Consider the following 20,783-nt stretch of genomic DNA (forward strand, 5'->3'; position numbering starts at 1 on the left):
ACGAAAAACAACGGTACACTTTCCGGTTGACCTCTGACTACCCCGGATGTGCCTCACTTGAACGAGACCGCTATTATTTTTCTGCACTAGTAACGGCCAGGCTAAAGGATCTAGAAGCTCGTTTGCCCAATTTATTGTTTCGTTTTGTATTCATTCTCTCGTTGAATTATAGCGATTGAAAAATGTCCAGGAGACGACACAGCGACGAAAATGACGGTAAGCGGACGTTGCATGTGAAATTCCGACGTTGGGTTAACGAGTGGTGGCTAGCTAACGTTAGCGTGTTTTTGATAACGTGAATATTTTGTTTGGTGCTTTCACGCGTGCTGATTGATAGGATATTCAATAACGCCAGGTCTTGGTCGTTATCGTTCTTATCCAAAAGCTGCAAAATACGTAATATATGTTGATATTTGTTTTCGTAAGCTTGAAAGCGAGAAGATGGAGCAAACAAACTATCCTAATAGCTTTAGAATTACCGTTAACCGGTACGCGTGTACCATTAGCTGCTGGACTATCTAGTCGATATGGGGGCGGTAACCAAAAGATGTGAATGAAACAAATACCCCAGCAGGGTAGGTTTTATATAATGTAAAAGCTATGCTCATTTTTATCTTCATAAGCTTAACCGTAAACTACTAACGCAGGGTTGCTTAAAAGTTTTCTTATTGATGGACAGTACTAAATGGACTCTAAAACTTAATTTAACAACAGGATCACAGTGTTAAGGTTACCACCGGTTAAAGTCCAATGACGATGATTGATTACATCGAGCTGTGAACAAATGTCCATGTCCCAGTAAAATAATTTTAACTGCTGTCCTTGTGGCACCTGGTGTGAGGTGTTTAAATATTCACTGTCATTGAAGCTTGTCAAGACTGTGTATCTAAATGTCCTCATTACCACACTGTCTTCACCAATTTAGTATTGCACTACATTTGTGGAACTGACAAAAGACAGATTTTAAATTTTTTTTTGATCAAGACGAATGCAGTGTTGATTGCAAAAATACCTAGTATGCAACAAGCTCCAGCTAACGTTTTTCATTACACCTACTCTGTGATGTGAACCTTCCAGGAGGACAGGCCCACAAAAGGAGGAGAACATCGGAACCCATTGAAATTGAAGACCGCTTGGAGTCACTGATATGTCGTGTTGGCGAAAAGGTAGAAAGTCAGCTCAGTTATTTACATCAACCATGTGCTGTCCTGTCTCTAAAAGCAAAACTCATCAGAGAGACAAAAAAGAAAAAATGTGCATATTGCAGATGCTAAATTGCATACATTTTCTCTTCAGAGTACATCATCGTTGGAGAGCAACTTGGAGGGTCTTGCAGGCGTGTTGGAGGCTGACCTTCCAAACTACAAAAACAAAATCCTGCGCATTTTATGTGCTGTGTAAGTTCATATACGCTCTTACTGTTGTATAGTTGAAACGATCTGCATTCACACAGTAGTTTTTCACAGAGTCATCTTTTGTTAACAGTGCCCGCCTCCTACCTGAGAAACTCACGGTATATACGACTTTAGTTGGCCTTCTGAATGCCAGGAACTACAACTTTGGGGGCGAGTTTGTGGAAGCCATGATAAGACAGCTCAAGGAGACACTAAAAAACAACTTGTACAATGAAGCTGTTTATTTGGTAAGCCGACTTTGTACAAGCACTGGAAATTATGCTATATATACATATATATATTTTAAACATTGCCTTCTTTTTGTAGGTGCGTTTTCTGTCTGACTTGGTCAACTGCCATGTAATCGCTGCTCCTTCAATGGTGGCCATGTTTGAAAACTTTGTCAGTGTTACTCAAGAGGAAGATGTACCACAGGTAGGTAGAGAGCTGACATGGATTGATGAAGGAATTCATGAACCTAGTTTATCATTTAGAAATGCAGCAGTGAAGGAGAGGGGTGAATTGCATGTTAAAGGGCATAATATAAGAAAACTATAAGATTTCAATTCCAATTATCTGGGGTCTGATTGCTGTGGCAGCAGGCTTAGCAGGGTATTCAAGACGAACCTCTCCTCTGCCACGTTTCCCACCGTGTCATTCTGGGGGATGCAAGATATCCCCCAAAGGGAGTCACCCTGGAGGCATCCTAATCAGATCCCCAAACCACTTCATCTGGCTCAGAAAAAACAGAAATTATTATTATGAGAAGCAACATTATCTTCACTGGGTTTTTGCTACTACTATCCTGCTTCATGCTTTTGATGAAGTGAGGAGTTTATGATTTTATAAGAGGGCTTGTTTCTGTCCTCAGGTTCGGTCAGACTGGTTTGTGTACGTAGTACTTTCCTGTCTGCCCTGGGTCGGAAAGGAGCTTTACGAGAAGAAGGATGTTGAAATGGACCGACTTCTCAGCCAGATTGAAGGCTACCTCAAGTAAGATGTCTTCCTTGTTTTCCTGCTTGTTAGTCTCAGCTGTTGTATTTTAGCCATATGTTGTTATTTGCTTCTTTAACAACTTGTCACTTGCAGGGGCCGAGTAAAGACACATGTCCCAATGCTACAGGTGTGGACAGCAGAGAAGCCCCACCCACAAGAGGAGGTGAGAGACAGATGGAAGGGCTACATTTCTCCCTTTACCATTCAGAATAAAACCACTGTGTGTTGAAATCCCGTTGGTTTTATTCAGCTTCTCATTGCTGTGTAGTCATTATGAAGGAAGGGATTTTTAATCAATAGAATGTTTTCTGCTAACCGCTGGCACCATATTCTTGAACCATTAAGTCTTCTTCAGTAAGATCTTGTCCATGGATCTTGCTTTTAACCAACCCGAATCCTCTGTTGGTACAAGATATTAAAATTGAATGCTTTTACAGAACCCCAAAATTAGCTGTCTTGTACAGACATTTTCTGTAGTTTAGTGGATGTGTGATGTCCTGGCCTTTACAGAAACTTGCAGAATGTGTCAGTTCCTCTCTCAGGATGCTGTTAATCCCTCCCTGTCCTTCACTCAGTACCTGGACTGCCTCTGGGCCCAGATTCAGAAGCTGAAGAAGGACCGCTGGCAGGAGCGCCACATCCTTCGTCCATACATCGCCTTTGACAGCGTGCTGTGTGAGGCCCTGCAGCACAACCTACCCCCCTTCACCCCGCCGGGCCACATGCCTGACGCCCAGTACCCCATGCCCCGGGTCGTCTTCCGTATGTTCGACTACACTGATGCCCCAGAGGTACGTTAAAGTTTCACTTTGAAAAACACTGAAAACCAAATAACCCTGTGCTGACTGAGCAGACAGGACAGTAGTTTACTGTTATACAGAATCCACAAACTTTTGTCCTCTTAGGGTCCTGTTATGCCTGGCAGTCATTCTGTGGAGAGATTTGTCATTGAGGAAAACCTGCACTGTATCATCAAGACTCACTGGAGAGAGAGGAAAACATGGTGGGTCATGTTCACTTTGAATCTGAATGTTTAAACGCCAACTTAAATCTTTTAACCATCCTGATTTTTCTTTTCTGCCTTCCAGTGCTGCCCAGTTACTTAGCTACCCTGGAAAAAATAAGATTCCACTCAATTATCACATCGTGGAGGTATTAGAGTTTTTCACAAACCACATGCTGAGTACTAAGAATTGGTTTGAAATATTTATCTCCTGTTTTTTTTTTTCCACTTTTCAGGTGATCTTTGGGGAACTTTTCCAGCTTCCCGCTCCGCCTCACATTGACGTCATGTACACCACGCTGCTCATCGAACTGTGCAAGCTGCAGCCGGGGTCTTTGCCACAAGTTGTATCCTTGACTGTTAGTGTCACAAGTCACTGCTGCAGAAAAGCAACATAAATTCACTGCACAGCCCACCCAACAGATCTCGCGGATCTGATCATCTTATCATAGGCTTAAAATGACCAAAGAAATGATTAAAAACGCATTTTTATTTTGTCATCATCAAATCAAATCCTGTCTTTTATCGTTTAAGCAACTACAATCCACCTTCCAACGTGTTTTATTTAGGAGTTTAAAGTACTCAGCAGGTTGTCAGAACAATCATGTCTTCGTCTTAAACAGACTTTGCTTTAACACCTGCCTGTTAGTTGGCTCAAGCCACAGAGATGCTGTACATGAGACTGGACACCATGAACACCACCTGCATAGACAGGTAATTTATGTGCACATTAACTTTTTAAACCGCACTTACTACTTCCTGTCAGTGGTTTAATGGCATTGACCCGTTTTTCTCCATTTCCTTTTTTTCCCCCAGACTGATCAATTGGTTTTCTCACCATTTGAGCAACTTCCAGTTTCGGTGGAGCTGGGATGACTGGTGAGTGTGATGGACAGAGATCTGCTGTTTCCTGTTTTTATTGGTAGTTATTGTACCACAGTTGACTGTACGATCGTTTGTCCTCCGTGAAGGTCAGACTGCTTGACCGTGGATCAAGAGAAGCCCAAGCCAAAGTTTGTCAGAGAGGTTCTGGAGAAGTCCATGAGGTATGAAAGCATCATTCACAGGCGTTAAATCATTTTCTCTGATCCTTTAATCTAAAAGCGTCTCCTCCAACTAAAGTCGTGTGTTTTCTCTTCTCCCTGCAGGCTTTCATACCATCAGCGAATAGTGGACATCGTCCCTCCGACCTTTTCAGGACTCATCCCAGCTGAACCCATATTTATCTTCAAATACGAAGACGAGAGCGCTTGTAAGCACACTTACAATGTGTATTTATATTTTGCTACTTCCTGAGCCTGAGTTCTTGTCTTGTTAAGCTTGGACCCTCTTAATCTGGTGTGTCCTGTCTCACAGCTTCATTACCAGGTTATGCTGCATCTGTCACGGTGGGAAATGCCATCAAGAACCGAGCGTCCAACGAAGAGATCCTGACCATCCTCAAAGAAATGCCCAACCCCAACCAAGAAGACGACGATGGTTAGTCTCTTCTTTTACTTTGCTACAGTTTGGTCACTTTGTTGTTGGTAGTTTCTTAGTGAACGCAGAAGCTCTGTGCAGTTGTGACTTCTTTGACTTTTTACAATCTGATGAGAAGAGCCTCATCTTCACTATCCTCTCTGATGAGAACAAAAATCTAATATTACATCATGTATCGAGGATAAACAGCCAGGGGAGGGGGAATCTGACTAAACAGCTTCTGTCAGCTCGCCTGAAAAACACCAGTTTTCTGCCTTTTTAAAGGAGAATGACATTTAGCTATTAATTAATCATTTTCTTGAGATTTACTCAAATATCATCTCAGCCAAATAGAATTTTCACTGGCATTACTTTGTTCTGTTCCTCCTTTTCTCTCCTGTTCATTCTTCTAGATGAGGGGGAGAGTTTCAACCCTCTGAAGGTCGACGTGTTCCTGCAGACTCTGCTCCATCTGGCTGCCAAATCTTTCAGCCACTCCTTCAGCGCCCTCGGCAAGTAAGTTCACCTGCAATTAAGAACCAACACGTTTTGGTTTTCAAATGTGTCTCTTCCAAAACAAACTAAAAATGCAGCCGTGATATGAAGTCTGATGATATACAGACTTCAGCTAAATTAATTGTATACTATTTCTTGGTGAACCAAATGTTCAGTATGTAGTTTCTGCCTCTAGGGATCTCTCAATAAGAACAAAACAGAAGACGTAAGTAGTGTGGGATCATGGGAGTTGTTGCCTTCACTGTCAGACCACCGTCGTGAAGAAAATCATTCCTAGCATGACTCAGGCGGAAATGTTCTATAGTTTCAATCACGTTACATTTAGCCTTCGCCAGGATTCAGCAGGTTTTGCATTGACTGAATTCAGCCTTACCTGCATTTAATCTCTCCAGGTTCCATGAGATCCTAAAGAACCTGACAGACAGCGATGAGGGGAAACTGCACATCCTCAAGGTGGTTTATGAGGTGTGGAGGAATCACCCGCAGGTACAAGCCATTGTCACTCATGCGATGTGGATGTTTATGTATAGAAATTGTTTGTTCTTGGGAGTAACGTCTTTGCTGTTGTTGTAGATGATCTCGGTGTTGGTGGACAAAATGATTCGGACGCAGATTGTGGACTGCGCTGCTGTCGCTAACTGGCTTTTCTCTCAGGACATGGCTCACGAATTCACCAGGTGGGATGTGAGAAATCAACATATTTAACACAAGGAAGTACACGAGGGCAATAAAGTTTAGGTTTTTTGCCACTGATGATCTTTTATGGTGAATGTCTTTTCCAGAACAGAATTATTATTATTATTTATTATTTAGATGTTTTCCCTCTGCATTTCTGTAAAATCTAAAATAAAAACCATCTAAACCTCATCTAGACTTTACATTTGGGAGATTCTGCACTCAACCATCCGAAAGATGGACAAACACGTCCAGAAGATCCAGCAGGAGTTGGAGGGGGCCAAGGACAAACTGGAGAAACAGCAGCACAAGAGGGTACCTTCATCCGCTCGATAAGAAACGAACGCGAATTAATCCTGGTCAAAGAGAGGAGGGGGCTGATGTTTGTCTGTGTGTATTCACCATCAGAGGGACAGCGGGGATGACGAGGACATGGACAAGGCCAGCGAGGATGAGGAGGGTCAGCTGGAGGAGCAGATCGAGAGGCTACAGGAGAAAGTGGAGTCTGCTCAGAGTGAACAGAAGAACCTTTTCCTCGTCATTTTCCAGGTACTGACGGCAGGGCAAGGAAGCTGAAATGTGAAGGGTTTTAGTTCTAAGTTGTGGACTCAGTTTCTCAGTGCAGCGGAGCGAATCTTTTAAGTGAAGGAGTGACATCTGACTGTTCAGATTGAATCAGACTGGCAGCACAAAGTGGCTGCTTAAAGTTGAAATTGTGTTTTCTTCATGAGCGAGTGAAGTAGGGTCCACGTGATGTAAAGTTTGTCATCAGAGGCATATGCGTAGTCGTCGTGTGGACGTCCATGCCGTTTTTTTTGGTCCTCTAAACTACAACTGTTCCGAAGCTGTTCATGTACTCATGTGTTTGGGAGTATATCAGTCCCATAGAGACGTTGTCTTCTTGTGCTCGACTCATTCACATTACAGCAAGAATAGAAAGCTGACAGAAACACACATTCAGCTTTTTCTTCCGATGGAAATTTGATCATAGACATGAGGAACGTGATCTAACTTTTATCATTCATGCTGACAAGATGGAGACACATGATCACATATGAGCCCTGTTTATTGCGTTTGTTTGCCCTCCTTTAAATGTTTTCCCCTCACACAGCGTTTCATCATGTTGCTGACGGAGCATCTGGTCCGCTGTGAGACAGGCAGCGTTGACATCAGCACGCCCTGGTACAAAAACTGCATCGAGCGGCTGCAGCAGATCTTCCTCATGGTAAAACATTCACTCACGCACACACACACACAGTGCAGCAGTACATGTTTGACGTGTGTGTTCCCTCGATGACTTCCTGTCTCCCCTCGATCTGCAGCATCATGAGACCATCCAGCAGTACATGGGAACCCTGGAGAACTTGCTGTTCACTGCAGAGCTCGACCACCACATCCTGGCTGTCTACCAGCAGTTCTGTGCCCTGCAGCTCTGAGACACACACACACACACACACACACACACACACACTGACGTCGTGTAATTGGATGAAATGAGATGTGTGTTTGTGTTCACACAGTAACTGTGCTAAACCTACATGTTAGAAACGACCAGCTCTTGCATCAAGAATCTCCCCATTACAGTTGATTTTTTATTTACGTCTCTTTTGCGTTTGGTGCCATTCAAAGTGTTGATGTCTTTTGAAATAGGAGTTCAAACGAGAGTCCGTTTGAAAAATCCTGTCATTAATTTACTGTAGTTTTCCTGTTTTGTTTTTTTTTTTACATCCAGCTTGTCTTCTTATGAATGGGTCTTTTTAAAAATGTAAGAACTGTGTGAGTGCAGTCGGAGCTGGAGAAGTGAACATAGGAGGAGAGGACATCTCAGGTCAGGCTGAATCCTGAATCTAGTGGACGCTCTGCTTTTTTTATATTTGTTTTATGTGGAATTGGGAAAGAATTAAAACTCTGCAGAGTCTTTATCTGCCCGTGTGTTGGTGTCATTTTCTTTTCCTGAATCATTCAGATGTCTTCCTCTCTGCTTTATCCCAAAAACACATTAAAATCTCTCTGGGCATCATGGGAAACAGGAATTTGTAGTGGTGCTACTAGTTCATGGATGTTGGACTACATAACCCGTGAACTGAATCTACTGATAAAGAAACCGGCTTTTAAACTACAAACACAATTCCACACTGTTCTTTTTCTCTACAAAAAAAAAAAATAATAAATTTAACCTCAGTTCACCTTAAAATCTAAAAAGTTAAATTGATGTTTAATTTGTAGGAAAATCAGAATTGAATGAGTTTTCTTTGTTAGCAACCAGCAATTTGTTGTTTTTACTTGATCGCTGCCAAAAGTATTGAAATTACAACAGAACTTTTCTTTTGTCAGTCAGGCCAGTGTTGGTTTTTCAGTTCAGCGTTACATATGGTTGGATCAGAGCCATCACTGATGTTACGCTGCATCTGTGGTTTTCCTTCTGTTCTGTTAGAGGATGTGAGAAGATCTGCCTTAAAGAGCTGCTGAGTTCTGCTTTCATGAAGGTTCTAAGTGCTGTTTAAAAACTTTCCCCTCCTGACAAAAACGAGACTCAAGCCGCTGGATAAATGAGGTCACATTTTATTGACATTTTCAGGCATCAAAAATTTGATTTTAGAGAAACTCGTTATTGCAGTCTTGGCCTTCAGAAACACTCAAGTGAAAAGGAACTTAAAGTGGGAACAGTTCTCAGTTGCTCAGTTTGCATCACACAAGTCCTTCAGTTTTCTGAATCTTTGGCAGAATACCTCATATTGCCCCTTTGGAAAGTGTTGGTGTGTGTTCATCAGCTGTTCATTTGGTGGCTTTAGCATGGTGTACCATGAATTGGGGGGGGGGGGGTCTCCCAATGGGCAAGAGGCAGGTCGCCAGTCAATCACAGGACTGACACACAAAGACGACACACAGTCACACCTGGGGGCAATGTAGAGTAGCCAATTAATGCATGCATTGTGGGAGGAAGCCGGAGTACCCGGAGAAAACCCACGGAAGCACAGGGAGAACATGCAAACTCCACATAGAAGGGCCCAGACCAGGATTCAAACCTGGAATCCCTTGCTGTGAGGCGACAGTGCTAACCACTGCACGGCCATGTCGCCCCATGGTATATATGTCAGTTCAATCTGCAGAATCTTTATTGACATCACTCGCACCGCAGTTTGTTCTGACAGTCAGTAGATTCTGTTAGTGCTGCATTTATTATCATTATTGCACAAAACCCACAACTGACCGCCTGTCTGTCATGAAACCTGCAGTCCATTCAGATGAACAATTTTTTTAAAACAAATTTTATGTTTATAAAATGCTGTTATTAGAAGTATTAATTTTTCACAATGACAGACACACTCAAGTTATGATTAGTGGTACCATAGTGTAATTAGCAAGGTTTTACTTTCAATTAGTCTGAAAGTCTGAAATTCAAAAATTTCAACATTTCTGCAGAAAACCTGATAAATATGTGAATGGATTTCATTCAGAGTAAAAAGCATGTTAGTGGTTGAAGTACCCTAGGAAGAGACACTGATATGCCAGTGAGGATGGGACAAAACTGTCCTACAAAACCATAAGAGAAATGAATAATTTCTCAAAGAACTTCTTAAAACCAATGAGTCAACACAAGAAAGACAAATTTGTGTTGTCGTCGATCGGAGGGGCAGGACACCCTGAGGACCACTCTGGACTACAAATATCCTAACTATTACTTTTTTGTGTAAAAGTATACAATCTTCCACTGCGTTACAAGAATATATTTTTCCTTTGCAGTTACGGAATGACCTGTGAGCAGTAACAAAATTCAAGTACAAAATAATCAACAAATAAAATTATAATACTTTTTATAATAATATGTTTTAAGCACAAATCTGAGGTCACTGAAACAAACTGCAGGAGTGATCACACCCATAATCCCTTGCTCTCAGCAGGTTCACGTCTCCACACTTGGAGCGTGCTCAGTGGTGGTTGAGCAGCCACTTTGTTAGGTCCCATAGGTCGCTTGTTCCTCAGCCTCCAGTCGTCTGTACCGTGTATGGAAGAAGATCACGAAGCAGCATGTGAACAGGCTGCACAGTCCTGCCATCACCAGCAGGGGCACTGCGGGCCAGAAATGTCCAGAACGAAAGGTCAGGTTCAGTTGGCTCAACTTTACAAAGTGTAATGTAAGTTTAATGCAAATCCTAGAGCTGTGTGACTACACACACAGAGGTGTGAGTCATGTCATGTGACCTACCTCTCCAGCTCAGGACTGTGTTCCCACAGGTGGACAGAGGAGAGTCTGCAAGTGGTTTGGTCAAAGCCTGAAGGAGGATTATGTAAAGAACAGACTGAACCTGTCTGGAAAAGATCACAAGGAAACAGTCGTGACTGACATAAATTTCACATCATGTACAGAGAACTGATCCAGGATCTGTCTATTCTATTCTATTCAGTTAAATAAAAACTGTGTGGAACTCAGATTGTAAAAATATCACAGGCAATAGTACCCCGATACAAAGATGAGTCCAGCTGATGTGGCTTCTCCGACGGGATACGAGCTCTCCACGGACAGCTCCATGGCCACCGGGTAGATGGAGAAACCGAAAAAGCCGAAAAGAGAGCAGACGGCGGCCACAGCGGTTTTCTGCTGCCGCATCAGAGACACCTGAGAGAGGGAGAGCTCTGAATATCAACAGGGCAGGAAAAACATCTGTGGAGCATCAGATCTGTGTGAGTTTCCAACAGCATCCACGTAAATGCATAAGTATCCTAAGTATAACAGATGAACATAAACATTTGGCTGCTCAGTATTTCTGGTCCAGCTTAATTCCTGTCAACATCTGGTAACTCATATATTCACAGTTTGTTTGAAATACAGAGATAAGTAGAAGAAGAGCTGGGCGCTATTATCACTATCACAGTGTAAGGTTTGTTCACATTATTAGTGTTTGTAACATTGCCGGTTGTGTTTTTGATGAGTTCTGTTTCTCATCTCGTCTCTGCTTATCCGAATCCGGGGGTAGCAGTTCCACCAACTCATCCAGGGCAATACCAAGGCATTCCCAGGCCAGACAAAAGATACAATCCCTTCATTGTGTTCTGGGTCCGACTGCGTCCTCAGCCAGACGTTCCCAGCCCACCCTCACTGTTCGTTTAGGTCTGCCAGGTCTATCTGGCATCCTCCCCCGCCACCTGAGCCAACTCACCACCAGGTGATGATCAGTTAACAGATCTGCTCCTCTCTTCACCCGAGGGTCCCGGCATACAGCTGCAGATCTGCTGATACCACTACAAAATCGATCATCGACTTGCGACCTAAGGTGTCCTGGTGCCAGGTGCACTTGTGGACACCCTTATGTTAGAACATGGTGATTGTTACGGGCAAACTGTGACTTGCACAGACGTCTAATAACTGAACACCACTCGGGTTCAGATCAGGTAGGCTTTTCCTCCCAGTCACACCCCTTCAGGTCACTCTGTCGTTGCCCACCTGAGCATTGAAGTCCCCCAGTAGAACAATGGAATCCCGAGTGGAGCAATATCTAGCTAGTATCTCTCAACCTCTCGCACAAGCTCAGCCTCCCTCCCCACCAGTGAGGTAACATTCCATGTCCCAACAGCTAGCTACGCCAACCAGGGATCAGACCACCAAGGTCCCTGCCTTTGTCTGCTGCCCAATCCACACTGCACCGGACCCCTTTGACCCCCAGGTGGTGGGTCCACTAGAGGACAGACCCATGTATTTGTTTCGGGCTGGGCCCAGCCCTTCCCCAGGTCAGGCTCCATGGCCGAGCCCCGATAACCCTCCGGACAGGGTACACTTGTCCTTGGTTTTGCCTTTCACAGAGATGTCTGTGAACCGCGCTTTGTCTCACCCTTCCCCCAGGACCAATTTGTTACTGGGAAACCCTACCAGGGACAAACAGCACCCAACAACATAGGTCCTGGGATCATTAGGGTAATCAAACCCCTTCATGGAGGAGTTCTGTTTCCTATCATGGAAAAGTGACCTTCTCCGGGAAGTGGAACAGGGTTAAACTAAACATTCACCACCATCAACAAAACATAAACATCATTTTTTGGATATTTTACAAGTTTGTTCTTTAAACTTTTCCAGTATTACGTTCTCACCACTGAGAAGGCGATGCACGAGAGAGCAGTGAAGCTCATGTTGATCTTTGTGACTTCGATGAATTTCTTGGTCTTGTCGACATAGAGACCCAGAGCTCCGGCACCCACGATGCCAAACACAATGAAGAGGGCACCACACATGCCAGCAAAGTCCTGCAGAGATTTTACAGGCTCATTCAGTATCAGAGCAAACTTTCAATAATTTTGTCCTTTTCAAATGCAACCTTTGTGCGCTATTCATTATCAATTCATGATCTCTCTCTTTTTTACTGTAAATCCAATAAAATTTGTTTCATAGCTCATTTGTGATTCAATCTAGTCCAATTAGGGCCTAACTGTTCCTAATGGAAATCAATGTGCTGTCTTATTTTCCAGTGTACTCACATTGCTGTATCCTTGCACACACAGGATCTGCTCCAGCAGCGTGGAGAAGCATGTGAAAACAGCCATGCCTGAACCGAAGCACAGCAGCAGGACGAGGTAGGCCTTGTTCTTCAGTAGCTGCAATTAACAAAATAGTTTGCGAATTAATTATCTGCAAGTCAACTGATTGTATCAGCTCTGCCTGTATTCACATCTGACATCAGAATTCTTGCTTTCCCAGGAAACATCTGAGAAGACAAGATGCCTGGTGATGATGTTTCTGTGACTAAGTGATGATGATGATTAAAATTCAAATTAAAGCGTTTGGTCTAGTCCTGCTCTAATCGGAAAGTGTCACGCGATAAACTTTGTTGTGAATTAAATTAAATTAAAATTGAAATTAATGGTAATGATAACTAGATGTGCCCACATTTTATGATATGCTGTCACTCAGTGTGGGTAGTATTTATTTGAGCTTGCATGGTGGATTTCAACATTTCCAATATATCTGTCACTGTATCCTAACAGCATGTAATGTGAGCAAGTGTCAGCGATAAAACCAGTTTGATTTCTTGGTCTCCCACTACTTCTTTCTGCAGGTCTCTCTCCATCCAGATCTACATGTTGAACGGCATCCGGCCCTCTGACAAACCCAATGTCTACTGTCAACATCTGCCCATGTCGTTCTTCCTATGTAGTGCTATTATAACTAACTTAAACAACATATCAGCTAAAAAACAAATACATACAATGTATAGTCTTCAGAACTCCAATTATAACAACCTGTCATGTTTGTCCTTTGTAATGTATGATGTTTATTGCATGTATGTTTCTTTCTCTCTCTCTCTCTCTCTCTCTCTTTCATCCTCTCTGTTCTGTCTACCTTTTCTTCCCCTCCTTCACCCAGCTGACTATCAGCAGGATAGTTCTCCCTTGTGAGCAGGGTGCTGCTCAAGATTCTTCCTGTTAAAAGGGAGTTTTTCCTTGCCACTGTCTGCTTGCTGGGGGGTTCAGGCTCTGGGTCTCTGTAAAGCACCTAGAGACAATTTTGATTGTAAAAGGTGCTATATAAATAAAATGAATTGGGGGGTCCTCACAGGCCACAAGCAAAATGTGTGTCGTTTTAAGCTGAATAAATAAAACCCTAAAAAGGTGGCAGGGAGATCAGCATGGACCTGAAAGTTTTGAGTAAAAAAACACACTAATGAGACCCTCTGTCATCTCTGTATTGTACAGTATGTCATTTCCAGTAAAAAAAACATGTAATTATCATAATATGCAAACAGTTTGCTGTTTCAAAAGTGCAAACGTTGAAACGTTTTTGCTCCAGGCTTTGGTCTGATCTCCAGCACAGAGATGATGGGTACATGCTTACATCACGCAACAGAACTGTTCATTTCCTTTCCAAAGTCACAAACATTTCATTCCTTTGCAACACAATGCTGGACATGCAGTTAGGACATGGTGTTATGTTCATGTCCTCTTGATGACAATAATTTTAAAGTTAGTTAGGTTTTAGTGGAAGAGTGTGTTCTCTCTGCTGCAGCATCAGTTTGTGATTTGGACCCATTAAATGTCTGGATTTTTACATTCTTACCAGTTTGAGCCCCTCTATGAATGGCTCAGAGCTGGAGGTCTCAGCACTGGCTGACGGTGGCGTTGGGGGGGCACTGCTCCGTATTCCCACTGTTGCTAGGAAACAGATGATGCATGCCGGGATTGCATAGGCAATCAGCTGGGGGGGCAAAACACACACAGTTTGATGATAAATGGATGTTCACCTTAAATGAAATCAGATTTGTCATCCTTAGTAGGTGAGGTGTCCACAATGTCATGTGGAAACCCCCCCAATTCCAAGATGACTGATGTTTTTGGACATGTATGTCCTTATTGGACAGTTCACAGAAGGCTGACAGGAAACTGGATGGAGAGCAGGTTTAGAAAGATCAGTCCAACGACACTGTGGTCTGTTCCATAAACATCAGCATCCATGACACCTCATTTTCATAATGTGCTCATATTCACACAGCAGAGATTTACATTGGTCAATGGATTACTTGTTAAAAACAGCTGACGTGAGTTCAACCTACCAGAGTTGGGATCTGGGCAGACGTCTCTGCTATCATGGGAGAGATGATGTTAGCGAGGAGGATGCCCAGGGGATTGGCTGAGGAGGGAGGAGAGAAGTGTAACTGAGCGTTATTCTGCTTTATTCTGTCCCACGTTTAGAATTAATGCAGCTCCCTACACTTTCTGTTCCCTGTTTCAGTCGTACCAGTTCCTGTTTTTTAAGTACTGGCGATGAAATGGAACATTTGAAAACTGACCATTAAATTGCTAATTGGTTTATCTCTCTCTGCACATGTCCTTCATTTCGCTGCGTACACATTATAAATTTGCTGACATACAAATAAGTGTTTGCCTGCACTTTAAGGTTTTTAGTTTAAATTTTATTCCACCATCTTAAGTTCTGACTTTATGCTCCAAAATCTTTCAGAGGTCAGTGTCGGGATCACCCACCCCTCTCTCCCTCTCCCTCTCTCTCTCTCCCTCTCCCCCTCTCCCTCTCTCTCTCTCTCTCTCTCTCTCTCCCTCTCCCTCTCTCCCTCTCTCTCTCTCTCTCTCTCTCTCTCCCTCTCTCTCTCTCTCTCTCTCTCTCTCCCTCTCTCTCTCTCTCTCTCTCTACCCAACTGGTCAAGGCAGATGGCCGCCCATCTTGAGCCCATCTAATTGGAAAGTGTCATGAGATAACTTTTGTTGTGAATTGGCGCTGTATAAATAAACTGAAATGAATTGAATTGAATTGAATCTATCTATCTATCTATCTGTATTACCTGTTAATATGGATGGCATATTGGATAAATTTACCAGCAATGTATATATATACACACACACACATATATATATAAAACCAAGGTCGTTAAACTTATCTTCAGGATATCCTTCTGATGTGTTGCCCTCTTTTTTAAATGTATGTAATATCAACAGACCATCACACACTGCCAGCCCTCAGTAATGAACAGTAAATCACTCACACATGGAGGCAATCATGTTAGCTGTGGCACGCTGGTGGTCAGGGAACCAGAGAGCTGCCAGTTTGGTGGGGGTGAAAATGATGAGGGGCTGAGCCAGGGCACCCAGGGTCTGGCCCAGCATCACCACAGGGTACAGGACCGTGTGATTCAAGCGCAGCGGCATCCCACAGGCCCGCACCACGGCTCCGAACATGTTGAGCCAGGATCCCAGAACCAGCTGCAAAGTCAAGTTGTCAGGAAGGTGAAAATGCTGCGATGCATTCAGTAAGTAACCTGGCCTTCTATCATCCATTCAACGTTTCTGAGAGTTTCTAAACACCAAGTGTTGACACCAAAAGTAAAAATCTTTTGTCAAGTGTGAGTCACTTGTGTGTTACATAAATCTATTTCTTCTGTTTTCTTACACCAGACAGATTCTATACTCACTACAGAGCTCACAAGAATATTTAATGTCAATCTCATTTCCTTTTGCGTTGTTATTCTCCTGTTGTTTTGGTGCTCTCTTTCAACTTAAATGTCATATTGTAGATTTTCACATGGCCAGCTTGTCATAAGTGCACCTAAAACCTCGCGATCCATTTTCCATTGCTGACAAAGAAATGTTTAATTCGTTCAATTCCGTCTCTATTTCTCGTCTCTTTTCTGTACATCCATCTGAAGCCTTTTCAGCAGACACAATCTTTTAGACTGTCTTATACATGAAGGCTTTTAAAAATAAATTTGAATGGGCTCAACAGTCAATAAAGATCGATGAAAAGGGTACAAACTAATTTCTGCGGAAATGCCGGCCCATTTTAGTGCATCTGCAGCCTGCAATACAAACTGCACTGAGCCCTCTGTGCCGCCTCAGTTTTCAGCGGGAGCTTTGTACCGTGATCCGCAGTCCGAGGGTGTCCAGCATCCACGTGGTCCCGAAGCTGAGCGGTATGGCCACCACCATGTAGACCAGTGACAACCAGTTGATCTCCTCCAGAGTGACCTTCAGATACTGGGCAGACTGGTCTGCTACTGGAGCAAAGGTCAGCCATAACTAGGAAGACACACAGACAGAGAGACAAACAGAGATAAGACATTATGATGTTCTTTATGTACACACATATAAACCATAAAATATTTCAAAAGGATATCAAAGTAGGATCTCAGGATCAGGATCAGGACCTTAGACAGTGCAATTAGCTGACCTGGCTTTCATTTAAACAAGAATGGTCAGTAAACTCTTACCATATGCAGTACACATGGTATTTGTCACAGAATTAAATCCCTGATGAGACTGGGGCTTCACTGGAACCAGACCAGACAGAAGAGAAACCTGAATGCCCTTTGGTAAATCTGCAGTGTGTGAAGGCTTCAGCTGAAAATGTCAACTCAGTACAAAAAAAGGTAAAACTGGAGGTTTATTATAGCTGGAAGAAACACTGAAATTACTGAAATATTTATCCAATGCTGTCAGTTTCACACACTCACATGGTTGACCAGATTCTGTCAAAACACGCTGCTGATAACAGATGAAAGCACCCCTACAGCCTTTTATTCTTTGACACTTTTTGTTCTCTCTAAACAGTTTGCACTGTGTGTTTCAACAAACAGATTTCCTCATGTATCAAGCAGCCATGTGACCTGGACACCTTAAAAAGGGAAGAACTGGCCCGGCATGCTCAGCTCACATGAGAAACAAACAGTTTTAATATCCAGCTTGTTCTGCTCTCATGTGACACCACTTAACACGCACACAGTTTGGGTTTGCATTCACCTGCAGAAAAAGTTTCAAAAGTTTCAAAACATTCCTGGAGGAGTTTGACTTTAACACACATGCATTTTCTCGGCCTTTTCCCTGCATGTGGATGATATGAATGAAAAACAGAGGCAACAAATGAAAAAAGCAGTAAGTGAGGGTCACTGCATCCTGTCTGTAACTTTATCTTATTAAACCAGTTAGCACAGCTACATTTCTGATTTTAAACGATGTATCTGCATAACTGGCTGGTTAACTTTTATAAGGATGGGTCGAAGTTGAGAATTATGGAAAATTTTGTTTAAAAATGTTAGCTTTTATCATGATGTTGAGTTTAAAAAGCAGAGTGAAGAAGAACAGTGAACTATTTGTTAAATTCAGACACATTCACATAACAATGAGAAACTTCAAATAACGGTCATAATCGGATTTCCCCCAGTAATCTGCTTTGTGTCGTGCACATAAAGGTGGTGAAGCAACATCCAGGTTACAGCCCCCCAACCATTCATTTTATTACAGGGTCAAGGTCGGCTTTTGACGAAATCTGCCTTGCAGCTGTTTGATTACAATACCAACACATCTCCATTTTCCACTAGTAGTTTCATGCTGTTCACACCAGAACACACACCATTTACTTCCGTTCAAATGGACACAACATCTAATGCTTATTTTGCCATAACATCTCCAGACATGCTTTGTATGCCTGTGAAAACGGAACCTATTTACTAATATTAAATAAACAATGACAAAAGAACTTCAGTGATTTTTTTCCTTCAAAGTCACAAACATTTCAGTGATTTCAAGAACCAGCAGGAACCTTGTATATTTGAGCTAGACTGATAAGATGACTGATAAGGCTGATAAGATAAGAATAAGATGTATTTTTAATTGCATTTCTTTCAAATGGAGATTCTTGTGTTTCATGTTGAATTTTAGAAGTACCGTATGTCCCCATGACCGAGACACTTTCTGTGTCAGAACGCTATCACACAAAGTTAGTATTACTCTCAAAATTCATTCCAAATCAGTTTACAACACAGCAGCCTGGCACGGGGTTTTGTAAATCCCACCCGAACCTTCAGCAGAGCTGCTAATGTCGGACAGATTGATGTCTAACTGGCTCATCAGCTGTTATTTGCCACATCATGAATGACTCTCCGCCAGCTGAGCGTCCTTTGTGACTGGGAGCACCAGCCCCGTGGAAACAATGGCTCCCACAGAGAGGATGAGTCCCACGGGACTGACGAATGGGTGCGGGAGGAGCTTGGTTTGCAAGACTGAGAGACGGGCACACTCTGCTTCACAATGGCAACATCCCCCAGGGAATTATATCAAGTTCCACCAAACATAAAGAGGCATCACATGTCATCCACCTCGCTGTTCACAGCTACACCTGCTATTTAACGCTGAGAAAAGGTAAAAGAATTTCAGATATTTAAGAAAAGGACAACAGACAGGTACAACTTCCTCGTGTGAAATGTTTCAGCACGAGTTAGTACGGACCCAGGAGATAAAGTCAGACCTGTAGTGAAGTCCTGCAGCGCTCCTGTGTGGCAAGCTGCCACATAAACTCAGACTGGATTTATTTCTCTTGGCCTGATTTCCCTGCACTCCCAACCCTGAGCCAAGACAACCTCAGAAAAGACATCTTTAACTAAATCCACGGGATTTATTCACCTTAAGACAAAAATACTCTAAGTTTGAACACAACAACAGTGACAAATGCCAGACTGAGAGGCATCAACACCTTTACTTTCAGAGGCCGGCAAAGCTGCTTTAATAATGATTTCCTGCCAGGCCAGGTGCACCTTACTGAGCTATGAGGATGTAGAACACCTGGGCAGAGCAAGAGAAGAGAGAGAGGGAGAAGGAACAAACAGTACGAATGAGCACATAGGGCCGTCCCAGCAGAGCTCATGAGTGGAGAGGTTTTCACTCCACCACCACAGTAATAATCACAGCAGCTATTACCTTCCGTTTTGTATGAACTCGTTGGCCCTCCTGTAATTTAAATACCAAACGCACTGCCGCCATGTCAGGTATAAGTGGGTAATGGCGCCGTTAAAAATGTACACAATTATAGAACTATCGATGGATTACTTTGAGAAAAGTTCAGAAAAGACATATATCGGCCATAGACTTCGGGAATAAAGATATCCTCAGGAGGAGATAGTGAATGATATGAAAACCAAACTGCTGGAGGAGGACGAGCTCCGTTAATGTTATTAGTTGTCACTTAACTCACCGTGGCGTTGGAGCAGTTCAGCAGGCACAGCACTAGCAGAACAAACCACCTCCTCTTGTAGACTCTGAAAACTAAAAGTTTGCTCAGTTCTGTGTTTGGTATCCTCGGAACATTGGAGGAAACGGTGTCGCCAACATCCCCCATTAGTATTTACGATGTTGACAAGCTCGCCGATTAAGCTAACACTGTACATATAGTCGAGGCATTGCAAAGTTTATTTTCGCGGTCACCGAATCGGTAAAAACATAAAAACAGCTGGTTTGTATCCTTTAAAATATAAGCTGTAAACCCAATGTGTTGTCTTCTGGTGGGTTTCAACATGAGGGCGCCGGGAAAGCAGTTTAAAACAACAACGGCTGGTTTAAAACAACATTTCTCATTCAGCCGCCGGGAGTGTCATTGTACTGTACCAAAGATATTCTACAAAAAAGATGAACCACTCTGTTGCTAGAACTGACCACAAGACATCAATAAATGGTTTTAAAAAGAGTACAAATGCAGGATACTGAAAAAGATAACTTAGAAAAATATTAATTTAGGCGTTTTAACACCAGCGTATCCTTCAGGGCCTGGCAGCTTCTAGTCACTTAAATGTAATGGCTCGTAGCTGATAATGAATCTGTGAAGACTCAAAAACAACAGAGAATAATCCACTCTGATTAAAATGATTTTATTTAACAGTTTATGCAGCTTTCCGTCTTTAATACTTACTCTCCTCTACAATCTGAGTATTATCAGCAAAATCTATGTAAAGTTTAAAAATTAGAACTATCCATTGTGCAGTAAAATGGTCCCTATCCTATATGTATGCGCAGCTCCGTAGTCATGTTCGTAACGACGCATTTTCAGCTAATCCAAAATGGGTTTTGCATGGTTAAGTCGCAGAATTTTACTTACTAACTGAAGCTGAAAAAGGTAGTAATGTAAAATGTACAATATTTGCCTCTGAGAAGTAGAGTACACAGCAGGCAAAAGAGTGAGAGATCTACGCTTTTTTAACCTCTCTGACTGCACTTAACAGCATAACACAACACACTCCTCCTTCTCTTTAACCCTTCAGAACAGTTTCATTTTTCTGTGTGGCTTTCCTTCTCAAGAGGACTCATTTGTGATAAAGTGATAAGACATGAAGATGTTCAAAATGTGCAAACAGTTTATGCGATTACGTGTGTGCATCAGCCCCCAAATTATTGGCAGAGATTTTTTTTCTGGCCATGTATGTTCACACTTTTGGTTTTAAATGCATTAGAGTCCTTCTGCTTTTATTTATTTCTTTTTTTTT

At 42.6% G+C, this 20,783-nt stretch overlaps 2 protein-coding genes across 2 annotated transcripts; one reads left to right on the forward strand and one right to left on the reverse strand.

Moving 5' to 3' along the window:
- The first annotated feature begins 18 nt into the window (after positions 1–18).
- Positions 19–7,964, forward strand: LOC124068182 (nuclear cap-binding protein subunit 1). Its single transcript, XM_046406183.1, has 23 exons — positions 19–216; positions 1,078–1,166; positions 1,297–1,397; positions 1,486–1,642; positions 1,722–1,829; positions 2,266–2,387; positions 2,484–2,553; positions 2,966–3,181; positions 3,296–3,393; positions 3,479–3,542; positions 3,630–3,740; positions 4,043–4,107; positions 4,210–4,272; positions 4,365–4,439; positions 4,542–4,645; positions 4,750–4,872; positions 5,265–5,367; positions 5,760–5,853; positions 5,941–6,044; positions 6,240–6,357; positions 6,451–6,591; positions 7,154–7,267; positions 7,365–7,964. Exons 1-23 carry the CDS (start codon positions 183–185, stop codon positions 7,476–7,478), a joined length of 2,388 nt encoding a protein of 795 aa, XP_046262139.1. The 5' UTR covers positions 19–182; the 3' UTR covers positions 7,479–7,964.
- A 1,888-nt stretch (positions 7,965–9,852) lies between these two features.
- On the reverse strand, positions 9,853–19,910 carry slc49a3 (solute carrier family 49 member 3). The gene is made up of 10 exons (XM_046406187.1): positions 19,502–19,910; positions 16,396–16,554; positions 15,525–15,741; positions 14,580–14,656; positions 14,087–14,224; positions 12,511–12,627; positions 12,127–12,279; positions 10,503–10,660; positions 10,250–10,353; positions 9,853–10,113 (listed from the first exon to the last, which is right to left on the reverse strand). Exons 1-10 carry the CDS (start codon positions 19,643–19,645, stop codon positions 9,998–10,000), a joined length of 1,383 nt encoding a protein of 460 aa, XP_046262143.1. The 5' UTR covers positions 19,646–19,910; the 3' UTR covers positions 9,853–9,997.
- Positions 19,911–20,783: the final 873 nt, after the last annotated feature.

The sequence above is a fragment of the Scatophagus argus genome, chromosome 12, assembly GCF_020382885.2.
Source record: "Scatophagus argus isolate fScaArg1 chromosome 12, fScaArg1.pri, whole genome shotgun sequence".
NCBI lineage: Eukaryota > Metazoa > Chordata > Actinopteri > Scatophagidae > Scatophagus > Scatophagus argus.